General features: G+C 44.5%; 1 protein-coding gene across 1 annotated transcript in view; it reads left to right on the forward strand.

Annotated features, from left to right (window-relative positions):
• LOC308169512 (uncharacterized protein) overlaps positions 1-6,745 on the forward strand; it is a gene marked incomplete at both ends in the record, with an annotated part of 41,971 nt that extends 35,226 nt beyond the window's left edge. The window contains 3 exons of the mRNA XM_080544193.1: positions 1,748-1,888; positions 2,267-2,361; positions 6,623-6,745. Of these exons, the coding sequence (XP_080400319.1) occupies positions 1,748-1,888; positions 2,267-2,361; positions 6,623-6,745 (359 nt within the window). The remainder of the gene's footprint in view (positions 1-1,747; positions 1,889-2,266; positions 2,362-6,622) is intronic.
• Positions 6,746-17,137: the final 10,392 nt, after the last annotated feature.

Consider the following 17,137-nt stretch of genomic DNA (forward strand, 5'->3'; position numbering starts at 1 on the left):
ACTGGCCAGTCTGGTGTAAACCACTCAGAGCTCCTGAGTTAATGTTAATGTTAATGGACTACCAGTGTGAATATTTGTTATATAGTTTAATAAATCTCTTCTTTGATTTTGAAACAGTGTAGCGTGGCCTTAATTTGTTATTATTACAGTACATTTTTGTGTTCGCAGTAATGGCAATATGTTTTATTTGGTTGGTAGATCTTGTTGAGCTGGTAATTTGAAAAGTAGCTCACAAGCCTAAAAAGTGTGAGCACCCCTGGCTTACACCATTTGTATGAGACTGCCCACAACAATAACATTTTCAGCAAAACTGTCCTTTCTGTGGCCTGGGGTGGTCCAGTGGTCTAGCAGTGCGGTCTACAGTGCACACATATGCCCATGTTGGCATGGGTTCAAATACATTTCTGTCTACCTTCACTATCTGTATCCAATAAAGTGAAACAATAGGAGTGGGACTGCCCCACTCAAAGTTGTAATTCATTTCTTTTACACAATTGCAGCAGGCCTATAGCCTAATGAATTTGGGAATAATAGTGAGTGAAGTCTGTTATGCAGCATAATTTAATATGGAAATCTGGCCTACATCTGTCACTTATGTTGCATGTGTTAGGGTCCATGCTCAGCCATCAGTAAACAGTCAGTGACAACAGTACTACATTAGTGCAATCATGTTAGAAACCAGAGTCAGGGTTCCCACGGGTCCTTGAAATCCTTGAAAGTTTGTGAATTTGGTCATAAAAGTTTTTGAAAATAGACATGGGTCATTGAAAGTGCTTGAATTCCCCTCTAAAAAACATATATATATATATGGAGGATGTTTTTTAGAGAGAGAATATTAGAATATTGTTTTACTTAGCTCGTCAACTAGTTCTGTCTCAAACTTATAATAAGTCTCGTTAGACTTATCAAAAATAAGCCTAGACTTTCCTTTAGCGACGTTGATGGAATACCCCCCTGGATACGTGTATCTTAATTGAATAGTAGCGTACAAATCTGGCGTGGTCGTAAACCGGACGCTAGGGGCCGCTGTGGTTCTTTGCCTAAGCGCATCTTTACCTAAAGTCTCCAGTGGCAGAGAAGCGAGAACGTGTCAAAACATGTCCCGATAGATGCCGCATACATGATGATGACAGCACTGTAAACATGTGTAAAAACCATTGCTTCACCACCTGTTGTGCATGTGTTATGTGATTGACACGGCAGGTATAGTTAATAGCCCATTCAGATCAGATGTGTCTGTTGTAAACTTGTCAAAGTTAAAACTACAACGACATGAACGACGATGGTGAGTTTGAGAGTTTCTGCAGAACTTATTGTAGAGGAATGACTGGTGATGTACATTGTGTAGTTGTAGCACAACAATGTTGAAGACCAACAACATGCAGTAGCCAAAGTCGTCTCAACCTTATGACATGATGTCTAGATGGGGACAAACTACATGATCAATAGTGATCTACTAGTGTGACAGGTTTGGATACCTCCCAAGGGCCTGGCTGTCTCTCTGTGTCCTGTTGATGCTGTTGTACACCTGTTGTCTGTTACTTGTTCTTATTTTCACTTGTTTGCCTGTTTTAACCTGCTGTGGCTTTTTCGCTCTTGTATGATGTTTTATTGTGTTTCTTCCTTGTTATGTAAAGCACTTTGTGACCCTTGGTCTGGGAAAGGTGCTGTATAAATACATTGTACTTACTTTGACTTACTTAAGCCTATGATTCACCCAGCGGTCTTGACTTCAACCCCCGTGCAGACTCGCCACAACCAGAGGCCAAACGCGCTTGTCTTCCATCTTTCTCCAACCGCACCCTCCACCATCCCTCCTTCTTCCACCAGCCCTGGTACATGGCTGTGGGGTCGGTCCATCAGCCCCGGCGTCCTGACTACCAGCCAGGTCAGCCAGGGGGCGCTGCCTGTTGTACCGTGACCTTTGACCTTTGAAGTATTTTTGCCCTTGACAAACAACACTTCACTGACAGTGGCTGACATTCAATGACTTACAATGGCGGGAGTTAGCAAATTACCACAGCAAGTAATAGACATGTTTCTTTTAAAGATGACAAGAATATTTAGTCTAGAAGCTTTTCACCATCAGATATTAGCGAGTTGTTTGTCCGAGTTTTCTGCCTGTAGTGACTTTTGCTGTGATATGATTGGACAATTTCTATTTTGGGGCGTGGCTTAGCGATAGGTCCATTGTACAGTACAGTGAAGCAGTTTAGTTGGACTAAAGACGTTGTACGTAGTCATGTTGTGTTGTTTTCCTCATCAGTTCCAGCGATGAGCCCCTCTGAGTTTTATAACAGATACACAGACCCCACCATGGCCCCGGGGAGACGGATGGAGAACGTTTTGACCGATACGCAGGTGAGAGCTTTGGTCACACACACACTCACGCGCACGCACACACACACACACACACACACACACACACACACACACTCTCACTCATCAATGTGTCAGACCTTTCAGCCTTGTGTTGTTATTATTTTGTGTCTTTTGTCATGTTGTATCCGATTAATGGTGGGTTATGGAGGGGACAGGGTTGTAAATATACAGGATTTAGGATTGGATAACCCAGGTGACAGCTTACCCCCCTAACCCTTTACTGAGGCTTCTGAAAGGAGTAGCCTAGCCTGTGCAAAGAAATCCTGAGAAGCTAACAAGCAGGTGGGTTGAACAACCAGAGAGAGAGAGAGAGTTAGGATTTTTTTTTTTCACATTAAGTAATTTTTTTCTGAGTGAGGCAGTCCCACTCGTATTTTTCATTTTATTGGACAGATACAGGAAAGTAAGGAGGAGAACGGAGAGAGAGAGGGCATGTCAGCAGGGCATGGGCTGGACTCGAACCCATGTCGACATGGGCATTATATGTGTGCACTGTAGACCGCGGTGCTAGACCACTGGACCACCCCAGGCCATGGTGCTAGACCACTGGACCACCCCAGGCCAAGGTGCTAGACCACTGGACCACCCCAGGCCAAGGTGCTAGACCACTGGACCACCCCAGGCCATGGTGCTAGACCACTGGACCACCCCAGGCCAAGGTGCTAGACCACTGGACCACCCCAGGCCATGGTGCTAGACCACTGGACCACCCCAGGCCATGGTTCTAGACCACTGGACCACCCCAGGCCAAGGTGCTAGACCACTGGACCACCCCAGGCCAAGGTGCTAGACCACTGGACCACCCCAGGCCATGGTGCTAGACCACTGGACCACCCCAGGCCAAGGTGCTAGACCACTGGACCACCCCAGGCCATGGTGCTAGACCACTGGACCACCCCAGGCCCCTGTAGACCACTGGACCACCCCAGGCCCCTGTAGACCACTGGACCCCAGGCCACCAGATTAGGATGTTTTAATTGAGTGGGTTGGGGGAGGTGGGCGGCTCCACACACAGCCTCTACGGCCTCGGGGTTTAGGGGGGACGCCTCGGGGGATCGGTCAGATTAAGGGATCAGACAGACTGGGAGTTTAATAAGGTCGGCCCTTTTATTCAGACTGAGCTACAAACTAACAAGGCAAGGAGGAAACTGTGACCACATAACAGGGGCACTGAGAAGTCACTGTTTGTCAGGGTTCCCGCGCTGGTCTTAAAAAGCCTTCAAGTCTAAAATCCAGCAAGCCAATTTATAAGGCTTAAAAAGGTCCCCAATTGCAGTTATTCGGTCAAAAATTGAGGTGCTAGGTCTTAAAAATGAGATCCTGCAAGGAAATCAGTCCGACCACATCTATTTACGCAGAAATTAATCAAGCTGGAAACATTTGCTTATTTTTTTGTCTGTATGGCAGTGAAATCCCTAATTTCATCACTTCGAGGACGACAAAAAGGTATCATACGGTGTCGCGAATAGGTCCAAAAATATATATCAAAAGAGGTCTAAAAAAGGTCTAAAAAGGTCTTAAATGTGACTTGGAATGGAACCCTGGTTCATGTCTGAACAGTAAGGGTGCTACAGTATGAGGTGCCTGTTTGCACCTGTACTTCATTTGGGCTGATTGGAGTGACAGCTGTGACAGCTGGGATCAGATGATTGTAGTGACAGCTGTGCGAGCTGGGATCAGATGATTTCCCAAACTAAGCGGTCAGTTTACAGCTGTACTTTGTACTTTGTACACAACACAACCGGCCGCTTTCAGTGTGTATCTGTTATACACTAGGGCTGCAACTAACGATTATTTTGATAACCGATTAATCTGCCGATTTATTTTTTCGATTAATCGGATAAAATGGGGGAAAAAACAGATTTCTTTTGCAAATTTTATTTTATGTTTTCTAAATCAGCCAGGCCTATACATATACATGTGCAAAATGAATAAGTATTAATAAAACATTATAAATAATATAAATAAAAAAGGCTTTGCTACATCAAATAGGTTTAACAACAGGCCATGGACTATGGCGGTAGATTGTTTCAATAAAGTAGTTGAACTCTAGCTCAATACATGCATTGTTTTAGGTAATAACTTTGCTTAATGTAAAGGTCAGTAACCCAAAGTGCAATATAGGCTACAGACAAGACACTAATGTTTTTATATAACAGATATGAATGAATGAATGAATGGTCTTTATTGTCATTGATATAGTACAGGTACCAAACAACGAAATTTGGGGAAAAACACTAAAAAGCACCGATGTTAGGAGCCCCTCTAGCCTCGCGTCTAATCGCGCTGCCATCCATGGAAAAGATATGCTCCAAAACAATGCAATGTGTCCTCTCACTCCATACAATAGTAAGTCGCTTTGGAATAAGGCGTCTGCTAAATGCCAAAAATGTAAATGTAAACAATAGGCTAGGCTACAGTCAGTGCCTCACTCTAACTCACGGGTAATTAATTAATTCATTTTGCCATTTAGCAGAAGCCTTTATCCAAAGCGACTTACAATTACGAATTACAGGGACATTCCCCCTGGAGTAACTGAGGGCTAAGTGCCTTACTCAAGGGCACACTAGTAGTGGTGTGGTTTCAGGCGGGATTTGAACTCACAACCTTCCGATCTCAAGTCCAACTCACTATCCACTAGACTAGACCACCACTACCCCATCGTGTAGCTTGGTAGGCTACCACTAGCTAGCCTTTAGCTTATCACCTCTGCTCTACCACTGACGTTAGCAAGCTAGCTAAATACACTTGTAATGCAATATTTAATTCATGAATGCGAGCAAACACTCACTGGCTATCGCATTACATTACAGTCATTTAGCTGACGCTTCGCCAGAACTCACAAGTGCATCTCCTTACTAATACAAGTGACTATGAGCATACTCCGGTGCTGAAGGCATAGAATGCGAATAGCAAGCTAAAAATACAATAGGTCATTAAGAGGGAGAATCTATTAGATAAACGAGAAGAACTAACTTCTAACTTCTAACTAACAGCTGTGCCAGTGAAACGAATGATCCTCACTTCAAAACGCAACGTATGGCATGGGTACAGCCAACGTTAAACTCGTATAACTTACCCTGCTGAGGGTAGCTTTTAATGTGACGATTTCGGTCGAGACGTTTTCTCCGCCTCCGCCATGATTTAAATGTAGCCGCCGCGGCGGCTCCGCAAGACGGCGTGGCGTGCGTCAACAGGAAGTAGGTTTGTTAAGGAACAAGACCCGACGAATCGATAATGGAATTTGTCGCCAACGAATTTCATTATCGATTTTTATCGATTTCATCGATTCGTTGTTGCAGCCCTATTATACACATAAAATCAGTAACTTTGTCTTACAACTGAGGGGCGGCTGTGGCGCAGGAGGTAGAGCCGGCGTCTAATGATCGCAAGGTCGGCAGATCGCCGGTTCGAACCCCGGCTTGGCCACATGTCGAGGTACCCTTGGGCAAGACACTGAACCCAAAATTGCTCCCAATGAGCGGGCCGGCGCCTTGCATGGTAGCTTGCCGCCATTGGTGTGTGAATGTGTGTGTGAATGTGTGTGTGAATGAGAGGCCATTGTAAAGCGCTTTGGAATAAGGCCGCTATATAAGTCAGTCCATTTACCATTTTACCATTTTACCATTTCTCCCTTGTTGCCTGTAGGTGTTTCATTGCCTCCGCCTCAACACCCCTCCCCCCATCATGTCCGCTGGCCCCGCCCCTGTCACCCTCCTCCCCCAGAACTACCAAGACCCTTTCACCCTCACCCCCCAGAACTACCAAGACCATTTCACCCTCCTCTTCCAGGACTACCAAGACCCTCTCCCCCTCCCCCAGAACTACCAAGACCCTCTCCCCCTCCCCCAGGACTACCCTAACTCCCAAACCATCTGACCTCTGGACCACAGGCTAGAGCACTGAACAGAGGGAACACGCACACTCTCTCAACTCCAGCCAGGAACACCGAGAAGCTACACAGCATTGCAGAAGAGGACTGAGAAGAGCAAGCTATCTGAGTGTATTAAAGAAATGCTATGCTTATATTTATAATACTTACTTACTTATGTTGTTGTTGTTGTACAGTTTGTATTGCACATATTCATACAACTGAATGCAAATTCATAGTGCTTTACAGAACGATTAATACATTAAAGAAATAAACAGAACATAACAGTCTTCAGCCTATTCTTGAAGATTGCTAAATATAGGTCACCTAATTATCCCCCTCCTGTGGATCACACCCCCCCTCAGCCAGCCGAACCAGCAAGTGGTTGGGTCCAGCCCCTCTCCAGTGGAGCAGACCGGGCCGTACCATAGACGCCGCAGGTCGAGGGCGGAGCTGGAGGCAGCGGACGCCTTGCTCACTCTGGATGATTAGGAGTCTCTCATCTTCATCATCATCCTCCTCCTCCTCATCAATGTTGGTTCCACAGGGAGGGAGGGGCCGAGCAGGTTGTGTGAAGTAGTGAGCTTCAGGTTTAATACCTCTTTTCTACTGACAAATCTTCACTAAGTTAGTTTTGAGAAATTGGTTGTAACATTTCACAGTTGTCTTGTTTTAGTTCTCCATTGCTTACACCATTTATGGGATCCACACTTGCTGGGGGCTGCTGGGCCAGCTTGAAGCCTGAAGCGCATTCATCAACGTCCCTGGCAGGGGCACCTTTCTCAGCCTCACACTGCTCAGCTTTCAGCTCTTTTTTTTTTGCTTTGGCCTTTGTTGTTTTATAAGGGAAACGGTGGCGTTTGAAGGAATATTCTTTGCAACAAATAAAAGATGCCTTCATAGTATGTGTCCTTATCATTGGAGTGAAAGGTGGTGTGATAGATAAAACTATTTTCAGAAGCAACACCACTGTTTTATCACTTACTGACTACTTACTGCTAACAATATTTGCCTTGTATCATGCTCAACTTATCGACTGACATTTGCTCTAGCAAATGAAGGATTTGCTAGAGCAACATCTATTGAGTTGGCTGAACACTATGCCCCTAACAATATATTTGCCTTGTATCATGCTCGTTGACTGACTTCTGTGTGAAACCTGCAGGATGCATTCTATGACACAGATCCTTATGGAACTTGAAGAATGGGAAACATTCATCTGAGATTGTGCACTTTGTTTCCAAGGGAAATAAGTTACTGGAACAGTAGTTATTGAAGGACAAGCCAAGCGATCCTCAAACAGAATGGCCAGTTGTTGTTTTGGGGAGCAACCATTCAGTTTTTATGACCTCATCTTTCTAAAGGGGGTTTCCAGGTATTCAATTAGGACATTACCTGGAGTACTTACTTCTCATTTGCATTTAACTGCCCTGTCATAAACATTTACACAAACAGTTGTCATTATATAGACAGACCCTGTCCGTGGTGATTTGTGTTAGGTCTCTTCTTTTCTCTTTTCTGTTGTGTAATCTTCAACTAATTTACAATGTGCAATGTGTGATTACCAAATAGGAACAATTTAGAATGCCCCCCCCCCCCTCACTCACTCTCTCCTTTTCAGGCAGGTAAACAGTGACTGGAGTGATTCCTCTCAGACTGGTCCCTCAGGTCTGAATCTGTAATCAGTCTTAGATCTCAGACATGACTGTAAGACTTACGTACATCTTCCTCAAAATGCCCTCTAAGGTGCCACGTTCTTTTCTAAAGGATGAAGGGGAGATGGGAGGAAGAGGTTTGAAGGAAGAGATTATTGTAACTTGCAATCGAACCCTCTTAATAGAATGTTAAGAGAGGACAATTGTACTTTTTTTTTACTACGTCACAGAATCCTTAATACTTCACATCCGAATCATGAATCTTTTCATCAAAGTCAGGAGGAACACAGAAACAAGAAAGGGAATGATCCGTTCCAACTTCTGGTTTTAATTATGAGTGCTGGTTTAAGTTTGAGCCCAAGATGATCATTCTATTATTTTAAGTGCATGTAAGGAGGAGAGTTCCTATCAAACAAATAGCATAGCAAATACAGGCCTTAATAACTATGAAAGCAACTACTGTATGAGCAACCAACAAAATGTCACACACTCTACCTATAGGTATCTGGCAGTCCCTCTCCCTTCCTCTCTCTCTTACTAACTCCAGGAGTGGAGTCAGGTGTGTAGGAGTCAGGTGACCGGCTGGTCCTCATTACCACCTTATAGCCTTCCATAAATACCCGGTCCAGCCTTCACCACTCTGCCAGATCGTAACTTCCACAATACATTCCACATAATTTGATTATTACTTTCATTTCTTAATTCGGGTAGCACAAGAAAACATTAAATTAAATATTGAGTGACAATTACTGTAATGAATACACTAGTATGTAATTCATCTTTAATGTGCTTTTGCATCTATTTTTGTGAATATCAACAAATGTCTTGTAGTGTTACAGTTTATCCTACTGACTTGAAGTCAGGTAGGCCTAGCTGGGGCAACATGGGTTTGTGGGAGCCACGCCTGTACTCTGCTACCACCTAGTGGACATATTTTAGATTGGAGCAAATCGCATGTGACTCGATTATGAAAAGGGGAGGTAGATGTCAGTGTTTCCAGTGTTCATTAATTTTCTCTATATAACGACGTCGATCATTGATCGGCAACGACATTCTATAATAGTTTGCCTAACTGGTCATCGGATTTGGGCTCCTAATATCTAAAAAGCACTACGGTTTTCTTATTTTATCGGATTAAAGTAGCGAAGACCAGAACTTCCCATTGACCGCCAGTCAAACTTCTACTCTTCTATCACCCAAAAGGGGCGTGATCATTCTGATGACAGGTAGATGACGCGCAATTGCTCTGATTACTGCGCCATTACACTACCAGAATATAGTTCTCTCTCCTACCCAACTGTATAATAGCCTAAGCCCACTATACAATGAGTTTATGTACAGTGTATAGTAAGACATTTGTTTTACTTCCTTTTGAGTCGAAAATAATGCCAGTGTATTCAATAAATAACATATTTATAGAATTCAGTATTCTGTGAACCAATGAATGACAGGAGAATTGTACGACGTGCGCAGTGATACGCGGTACGACGTGCGCAGTGATACTCAGGTGTGAGAAGCCCTATAAAATAACCTGACGCTGTTCTTATCGCGGACAGTTGAGATTTGAACGAAGTCAAGTCACTGTGTAAGTACATCTAACTAATGCGTTTCTATGAGAAAATAGAGCTAGCTACACGATGTTTATTAGCTTACATGCTGCCAGATAATCACTGTGAAAGCAATTAAAGAATATAATAAGCTTTTAATTGAGCCACACGAGGTGGTTTCAAGTCCAGTTGTGACCAGTTGTGATTTTAGCGAGCTAGTTTAACGCGATGTTTACATGTTCAATAATATTATTAGCCAGTTAGTAAGTAATCAATCTAAAGCAATGAATTTTAACTGTAGACAACAGAAGCAACGATGGACTCCATTAGCTAATGTATGAAGTACAAAGTGGTTGTTAGCTAGCTAGCTAAGACGTCTTGTCTCTTGCCTCGCGGCACTTTGCGCCAGTATGTGGTCACGACATGTGCTCTTGACTGTCTTTACTTGTGTTCCAAATGTACACGTGGTGGTAGTCATGTCAAACTTTGCTATGTTAAAATTGTAGAATGAGAAGTTTAATTTGTATGTTTCTTCCAGTTCCACTCCAGTGTTAACCCAAAGCCATTAGATGACACGTGTTAACATGTACATATCTCTCTCGTGTAGCTTGTTAGCTAGCTGTAGACATGTGTTAGTGATCCAGTTCTGTACTTACAGAGTAGCTGGCACAATTACAATCAGTTTCAAGTTACTTGAATAGTGCGTTCGTTTCATTTATTACTTAAGTCTGCTTGATTGCCGCACATTGCGGATGACAGAGGCTTATCTGCGTATTGTTTTTCGAGCTCCCGCCGTTTCTTTCAGCTATCTATCTATTTCTAACAGGTTGTTACTATGACTCAAGTAATCTCTGAGGTGGTACCTCCACCGGAGGCCCTGGCTCCCTCAGACAGCCCTGTAAACACTCATGGGGAGAACAAGATGGAAGTGGGAGGGGCTACCGAGGAGCCTCCTGTGGACTGGAGTGAACCTGTCGAAGATGATGATTATGATGGCGATGATGATGATGAAAATGAGGCGGAAGAGGAGAGTCTTGCCGGGGAGAGGAAGAACTTAAAGAAGAGGGCCAATAACCAGTATGTTGGTATTGTTTATTGTTGGCCGTGTTCATAGTACCAAATATCAATTATGTGACTTCTAAGCCATAGTGTGTATACTGGTCATTCTCTAGCAAATGGTTGCTGGATATATTTCCCTATAATCCTCTTTGTAGATAGCCTTTTGATGTCTTGTCATATCTGTATCTGTATTTCTGTTATTCCACTATGCTTTTCCTAATGATTCAGTATTCATCTCATGTCAATTTTTTGTTTGTCACGTAGGAAAAGAACGAATTTCAATTCCATCCGATGGGAGGAATGGCCAGTACTGGGAGACGGGTGGATGCGCAAAGTGGTCGTCCGTCGCTCAGGTTCCATTGTCGGCCAGAAAGATGTTTATTACATGAGGTAAAAACTACCTGGCAGACTTTATCTGATATTTTTAGACCAATGGTTAGTGCAGATTTTTTGACAACTGATATGATGATCATAATCTCTATCTGAATAGCACAAATGGATACCAAAGGTTTTCCTACAAACTTTTGTCGTTCGCAGTCCGTTGGGGGAGCGTGTGAGAAGTCGAGTTCAACTTTCGGAAATCCTGGGACGAACTCTTGACACGTCAATGTTCGACTACAAAACAGGGCTGTTCGTAGATGGCCAACAGAAACCCATCCGTAAGAGAAGGAAGGTAATGAAAAAGCTTTTTAATGAAAAAAAACCTTTTCTCCCTGATGAATATTTCAGCATATTCTAGACTTCAGCCTATGTAAACTGTAGACTAACGGCCAAGCTCCACCTGCTGCGTTGCGTCAACTCGCCATCGGCGTTGCGTCAACTTCCCGTTGTCCAAGCTCCACCTGCTGCGTTGCGTCAACGTCAACGTTCTACTCTAGCTCCACTGGCATTTTTTGTATACGGGAGTAATTTCACCCTTGACTGCAATATGTCCACAACAATAACAACATCATACAGAACATTTTCCAATCAGGGTAATATTTTATCTACATATTCCCAAATAGATAGTTGCTAGTTCAGTAGATGTTCAACTAACTGTCAACAACATTTCAACTAACTAACCACTAATCCTAATATTATTATCTTATTATATCTTACCTGATAATCCAAGTGTGGACCCGATCTCACCCCATGCTCGGTCCTTCACCTGGGCATCATGGTACAATCTGTCATTTGTCGCATATAAAAAAAAAAAAATGTTCGACCTCAAGGATGAGCCGTTCGTCGTCCATTCCTGCAACAAGCTTTCAAGCACCTGTGGTGATAAGAGGTAAGAGACCTGGATAATGGACAGTAGGGGGCGGTAAGAGACCTGGATAATGGACAGTAGGGGGCGGTAAGAGACCTGGATAATGGACAGTAGGGGGCGGTAAGAGACCTGGATAATGGACAGTAGGGGGCGGTAAGAGACCTGGATAATGGACAGTAGGGGGCGGTAAGAGACCTGGATAATGGACAGTAGGGGGCGGTAAGAGACCTGGATAATGGACAGTAGGGGGCGGTAAGAGACCTGGATAATGGACAGTAGGGGGCGGTAAGAGACCTGGATAATGGACAGTAGGGGGCGGTAAGAGACCTGGATAATGGACAGTAGGGGGCGCTGGCCCAAAAAAGGTTGAGAACCACTGCCGTAGATGCTGCATCGAATGACCTCACACTTCACCACCACCTGTACGCACACAAGTCTGTTGACGAGGGCATTGCAGCATCGGCAATCAAGGCACTGGAAAGTAACAATAAAATTGTCATTGTTCTTGGTTTAATTACATCACCTTTATCTCTAGACGTTGCTTGAAAGAACACCAAATATTGATATGTCCTTATTTCTTTAAAAAATAACTAAATATTTCATGGGATGTGCTAATTTTTTTCCGCATGACTGTATATGCCATTTAGTTCACACTTTTATCCAAAGCCACTTACTTTGCAGTGAGTGGATACATCGTTTTCTGATAAAGATTGTATTCTTTTCCTCCTTCCTCATTGTTCATTGTGTCTTTCAGGCCTGGGCTAAAAAACGTTCTAAAAACGCACCATTGTACTGCATTTGCAGAAAACCGGACAACAACTGCTTCATGATGTGAGTTTGCTAGCCAAGTCATAACATGTGATTATCAAACATTGTGATGAAGGTGTCATAAGGCTCACAACATATCTGTTTTTTTTGCTTAGTGCCTGTGACAACTGCAACGAGTGGTTTCATGGTCACTGCATCAATGTCACAGAGGAGATGGCCAAAGCAATCAGGGAGTGGTACTGCATGAAATGCCGAGGTGAGGGTCTAATGGCTTTATTTTCTTCCCTAGTTAGAATATGATAGCATCTTTTTGTGAATGCAGTGTGATTTTCCGACTTTCAAGGTGAACACTTGTCACATCCCTGAGACGTTGTTATTGCCGTTGTTTAGACAAGAACTCCTCGTTGGAGATCATGGTGTGTTGTTTTCCTCATCAGTTCCAGCGATGAGTCCCTCTGAGTTCAATCATGTTGTGTTGTTTTCCTCATCAGTTCCAGCGATGAGCCCCTCTGAGTTCTATCATGTTGTGTTGTTTTCCTCATCAGTTCCAGCGATGAGCCCCTCTGAGTTCTATCATGTTGTGTTGTTTTCCTCATCAGTTCCAGCGATGAGCCCCTCTGAGTTCTTCTACACAGACCCCACCATGGCCCCGGGGAGACGGATGGAGAACGTTTTGACCGATACGCAGGTGAGAGCTTTGGTCACACACACACACTCACGCGCACGCACACGCACACACACACACACACACACACACACACACACACACTCACTCATCAATGTGTCAGACCTGTCAGCCTTGTGTTGTTATTATTTTGTGTCTTTTGTCATGTTGCATCTGATTAATGGTGGGTTATGGAGGGGACAGGGTTGTAAATCTACAGGATTTTGGATTGGATAACCCAGGTGACAGCTTACCCTTTACTGAGGCTTCTGAACAGAGTAGCCTAGCCTGTGCAAAGAAATCCTGAGAAGCTAACAAGCAGGTGGGTTGAACAACCAGGGAGAGAGAAAGAGAGAGAGAGAGAGAGAGAGAGTTAGGATTTAGGTTTTTCACATTAAGTAACTCAAATTTTTCATTTTATTGGACAGATACAGTGATGACAGACAGGAAAGTAAGGAGAAGAAGGGAGAGAGAGAGAGGGCATGTCATCAGGGCTGGATTCGAACCCATGCCGGCATGGGCATAATGTGTGCACTGTAGACCGCGGTGCTAGACCACTGGACCACCCCAGGCCATGGTGCTAGACCACTGGACCACCCCAGGCCATGGTGCTAGACCACTGGACCACCCCAGGCCATGGTGCTAGACCACTGGACCACCCCAGGCCACCAGATTAGGATGTTTTAATTGAGTGGGTTGGGGGAGGTGGGTGGCGCCCCACACAGTCTCTACGGCCTCGGGGTTTAGGGGGGACGCCTCGGGGGATCGGTCAGATTAAGGGATCAGACAGACTGGGAGTTTAATAAGGTCGGCCCTTTTATTCAGACTGAGCTGAAACTGAGGTCATGTTCTCACATGAAAGTCTGAATCAGGACCCGGAGCAAGTGGATGAGTTTGCAACATTGTTGCTTAAATTATTTCTCTGATTTGCGTTCTCACAGCCCTTTATGTAAACGAAGTAACATACGCAATCGAAGCAACAGACGTGGTAGTTGATTGGTCAGAGAAAAAAAAAATTTGCCCGTTCGTCCCGCTCTTATCCAGATCAACTCGCGTACGCTGTTGTTTTCCTATGGACAGCCTCGATGCGTCGTTTCTAATCGGAGCGAAATCACCCTTTTCAAGTGAAGCATGCGTCGGTTGTTTGCTCCGGGAGTGACTTCGAATGCGCGTTCTCACAGCTCCAAACGGCGCAGAGCAAAGCACATTTTATCCTAAACTCCGATTCCAAGTGAAGCAAATGTTCTAGTGAGAACACACCCTAATGTTCTAGTGAGAACACACCCTGAGAAGGCAGGGAGGAAATTGTGACCACAGCAGGGGCACTGAGAAGTCTCTGTTTGTGTCTGAACAGTAAGGGTTTAAGTATGAGTAGTTTTTTTTGCACCTGTACTTCATTTGGTCTGATTGTAGTGACAGCTGTGCTAGCTGTGATCAGATGATTTCACAAACTAAGCGGTCAGTTTACAGCTGTACTTTGTACTTTGTACACAACACAACCGGCAGCTTTCAGTGTGTATCTGTTATACACATAAAATCAGTAACTTTGTCTTACAACTGAGGGGCGGCTGTGGCGCAGGAGGTAGAGCCGGCGTCTAATGATCGCAAGGTCGGCAGATCGCCGGTTCGAACCCCAGCTGGCCACATGTCGAGGTGTCCTTGGGCAAGACACTGAACCCCAAATTGCTCCCAATGAGCGGGCCGGCGCCTTGCATGGCAGCTTGCCGCCATCGGTGTGTGAATGGGTGTGTGAATGGGTGAATGAGAGGCCGTTGTAAAGCATTTTGGAATAAGCCGCTATATAAGTCAGTCCATTTACCATTTTACCATTTCTCCCTTGTTGCCTGTAGGTGTTTGAGTGCCTCCACCCCAACACCCCTCCCCCCATCATGTCTGCTGGCCCCACCCCCCCGATCAGACCAGACCCCTTCAGGCTGGGCCCCCACCCCACCAGAGACCTGGGCTGTCCCACCCAGAGGGACGACCTGTCTGAGTCTGAAGCAGGGCCACCACCACCCCCTGTGGATCACACGTACCATCGCCGCCTTAGGTCGAGGGCGGAGCTGGAGGCAGCGGACGCCTTGCTCGCTCTGGATGATCTTCACTCCACAATCATCTAGTCTGGTCTGGCGCCAGCGCCGTCTGTTGTTCTTCCTGCACACAGGTAAACAGATCCAGGATCCAGCAGCGTCGTCGGGCTCGCGCAAACAAACCCGGCGAATGTTTTACTTGCTCCGGGCAAGCGGGCAAGCGTTACTGTCCAACCCTGCCAAAGACAGCGAGGGTACCCGGTGATGTGACAATGGTCTGTAGTGGTTCTCAGGCCCGTTCAATTTAGGTTTGACATTTTTGACATTTTTGGCATTAAAACACCCAGACTGTGAAAGGTCTTAAGAAAGGCGTGAAAGGCATCTGCTAAATGCCCCCCCCCAAAAAAAGAAATTCAGACATTTTTGCAAGTTGGTACGATATTCAACCACTACCGGTTCACTGAGTATTGTGTTATGTACCTTTTTTATGTGTATGAGTATGTGTGTGGATGTGTGTATGAGTATGTGGATATGAGTATGTGTGTATGAGTATGTGTGTGGATGTGTGTATGAGTATGTGGATATGAGTATGTGTGTATGAGTATGTGTGTGGATGTGTGTATGAGTATGTGGATATGAGTATGTGTGTATGAGTATGTGTGTGGATGTGTGTGTATGAGTATGTGTGTATATGTGTGTATGTGTATGAGTATGTGGATATGAGTATGTGTGTATGAGTATGTGTGTGGATGTGTGTGTATGAGTATGTGGATATGAGTATGTGTGTATGAGTATGTGTGGATGTGTGTGGATGAGTATGTGTGTATATGTGTGTATGTTTGTGTATGTTAATGAGCTTCATGTTAATGAGCTTCATACTAATGAGCTTCATGCTAATGAGCTGTATGTTAATGAGCTTCATGTTAATGAGCTTCATGCTAATGTCTCTGTGTGTATACGTGTGTCTGTGTATATGTTTATTAGCTGTATGTTAATGAGCTGCATGCTAATGAGCTTCATGCTAATGAGCTGTATGTTAATGAGCTTCATGTTAATGAGCTGTATGTTAATTAGCTGTGTGTGTCTCTGTGTGTGTATACGTGTGTCTGTGTGTCTGTTATCTGCCAATATTGAATAAATATCTTCTCATTTTAGCCTGAGGTCTTTTATTTTTAGACTTGAGTAGAAACAAGCCCACCTCTCCCGTAGGAAACAACACAAGTTTTATTAAGAACACTTAAACTGTTTTGAACGAGAGACCCCCCACACAAACACACAGCATATATACACACAGCATACTGTACACTACGACACATCCACGACAGAATCCCAAACGTAATACCCGGTACTCAGCCACAGGGGGGCGCTATAACGCCAGGAAACAGACTAGACCAGTCATGGCAAACTCCAAAACAACAACAACCCATGGCCTCTACTGTACCACTTGGCACTTGGTGTGGCTCTGACATGACTGGATGGATGCAAGCACCTTATAAACAATCTGAAGGCAAACTGAGTTATTAACATGTTGCTTATACCAGTGGTTGTCAACCCTCTCCTCAGGGACCCCCCAGCCGCTCCACATAATGTGATCTGTTCCACCACCAGCACACCTGATTCAACTAATCAAGTACAAATCATAATTGCTCTCTCCCTCTCTCTCTCCCTCTCTCTCTCTCTCTTCTCTCTCCTCTCTCTCTCTCTCTCTCTCTCTCTCTCTCTCTCTCTCTCTCCTCTCTCATCTCTCTCTCTCTCTCTCTCTCTCTCTCTCTCTCTCTCTCTCTCTCTCTCTCTCTCTCTCTCTCTCTCTCTCTCTCTCTCTCTCTCTCTCTCTCTCTCTTCTCTCTCTCTCTCTCTCTCTCTCTCTCTCTCTCTCTCTCTCTCTCTCTCTCTCTCTCTCTCTCTCTCTCTC

The sequence above is a fragment of the Nansenia antarctica genome, assembly GCF_963989245.1.
Source record: "Nansenia antarctica genome assembly, chromosome: 13".
Taxonomy (NCBI): domain Eukaryota; kingdom Metazoa; phylum Chordata; class Actinopteri; order Argentiniformes; family Microstomatidae; genus Nansenia; species Nansenia antarctica.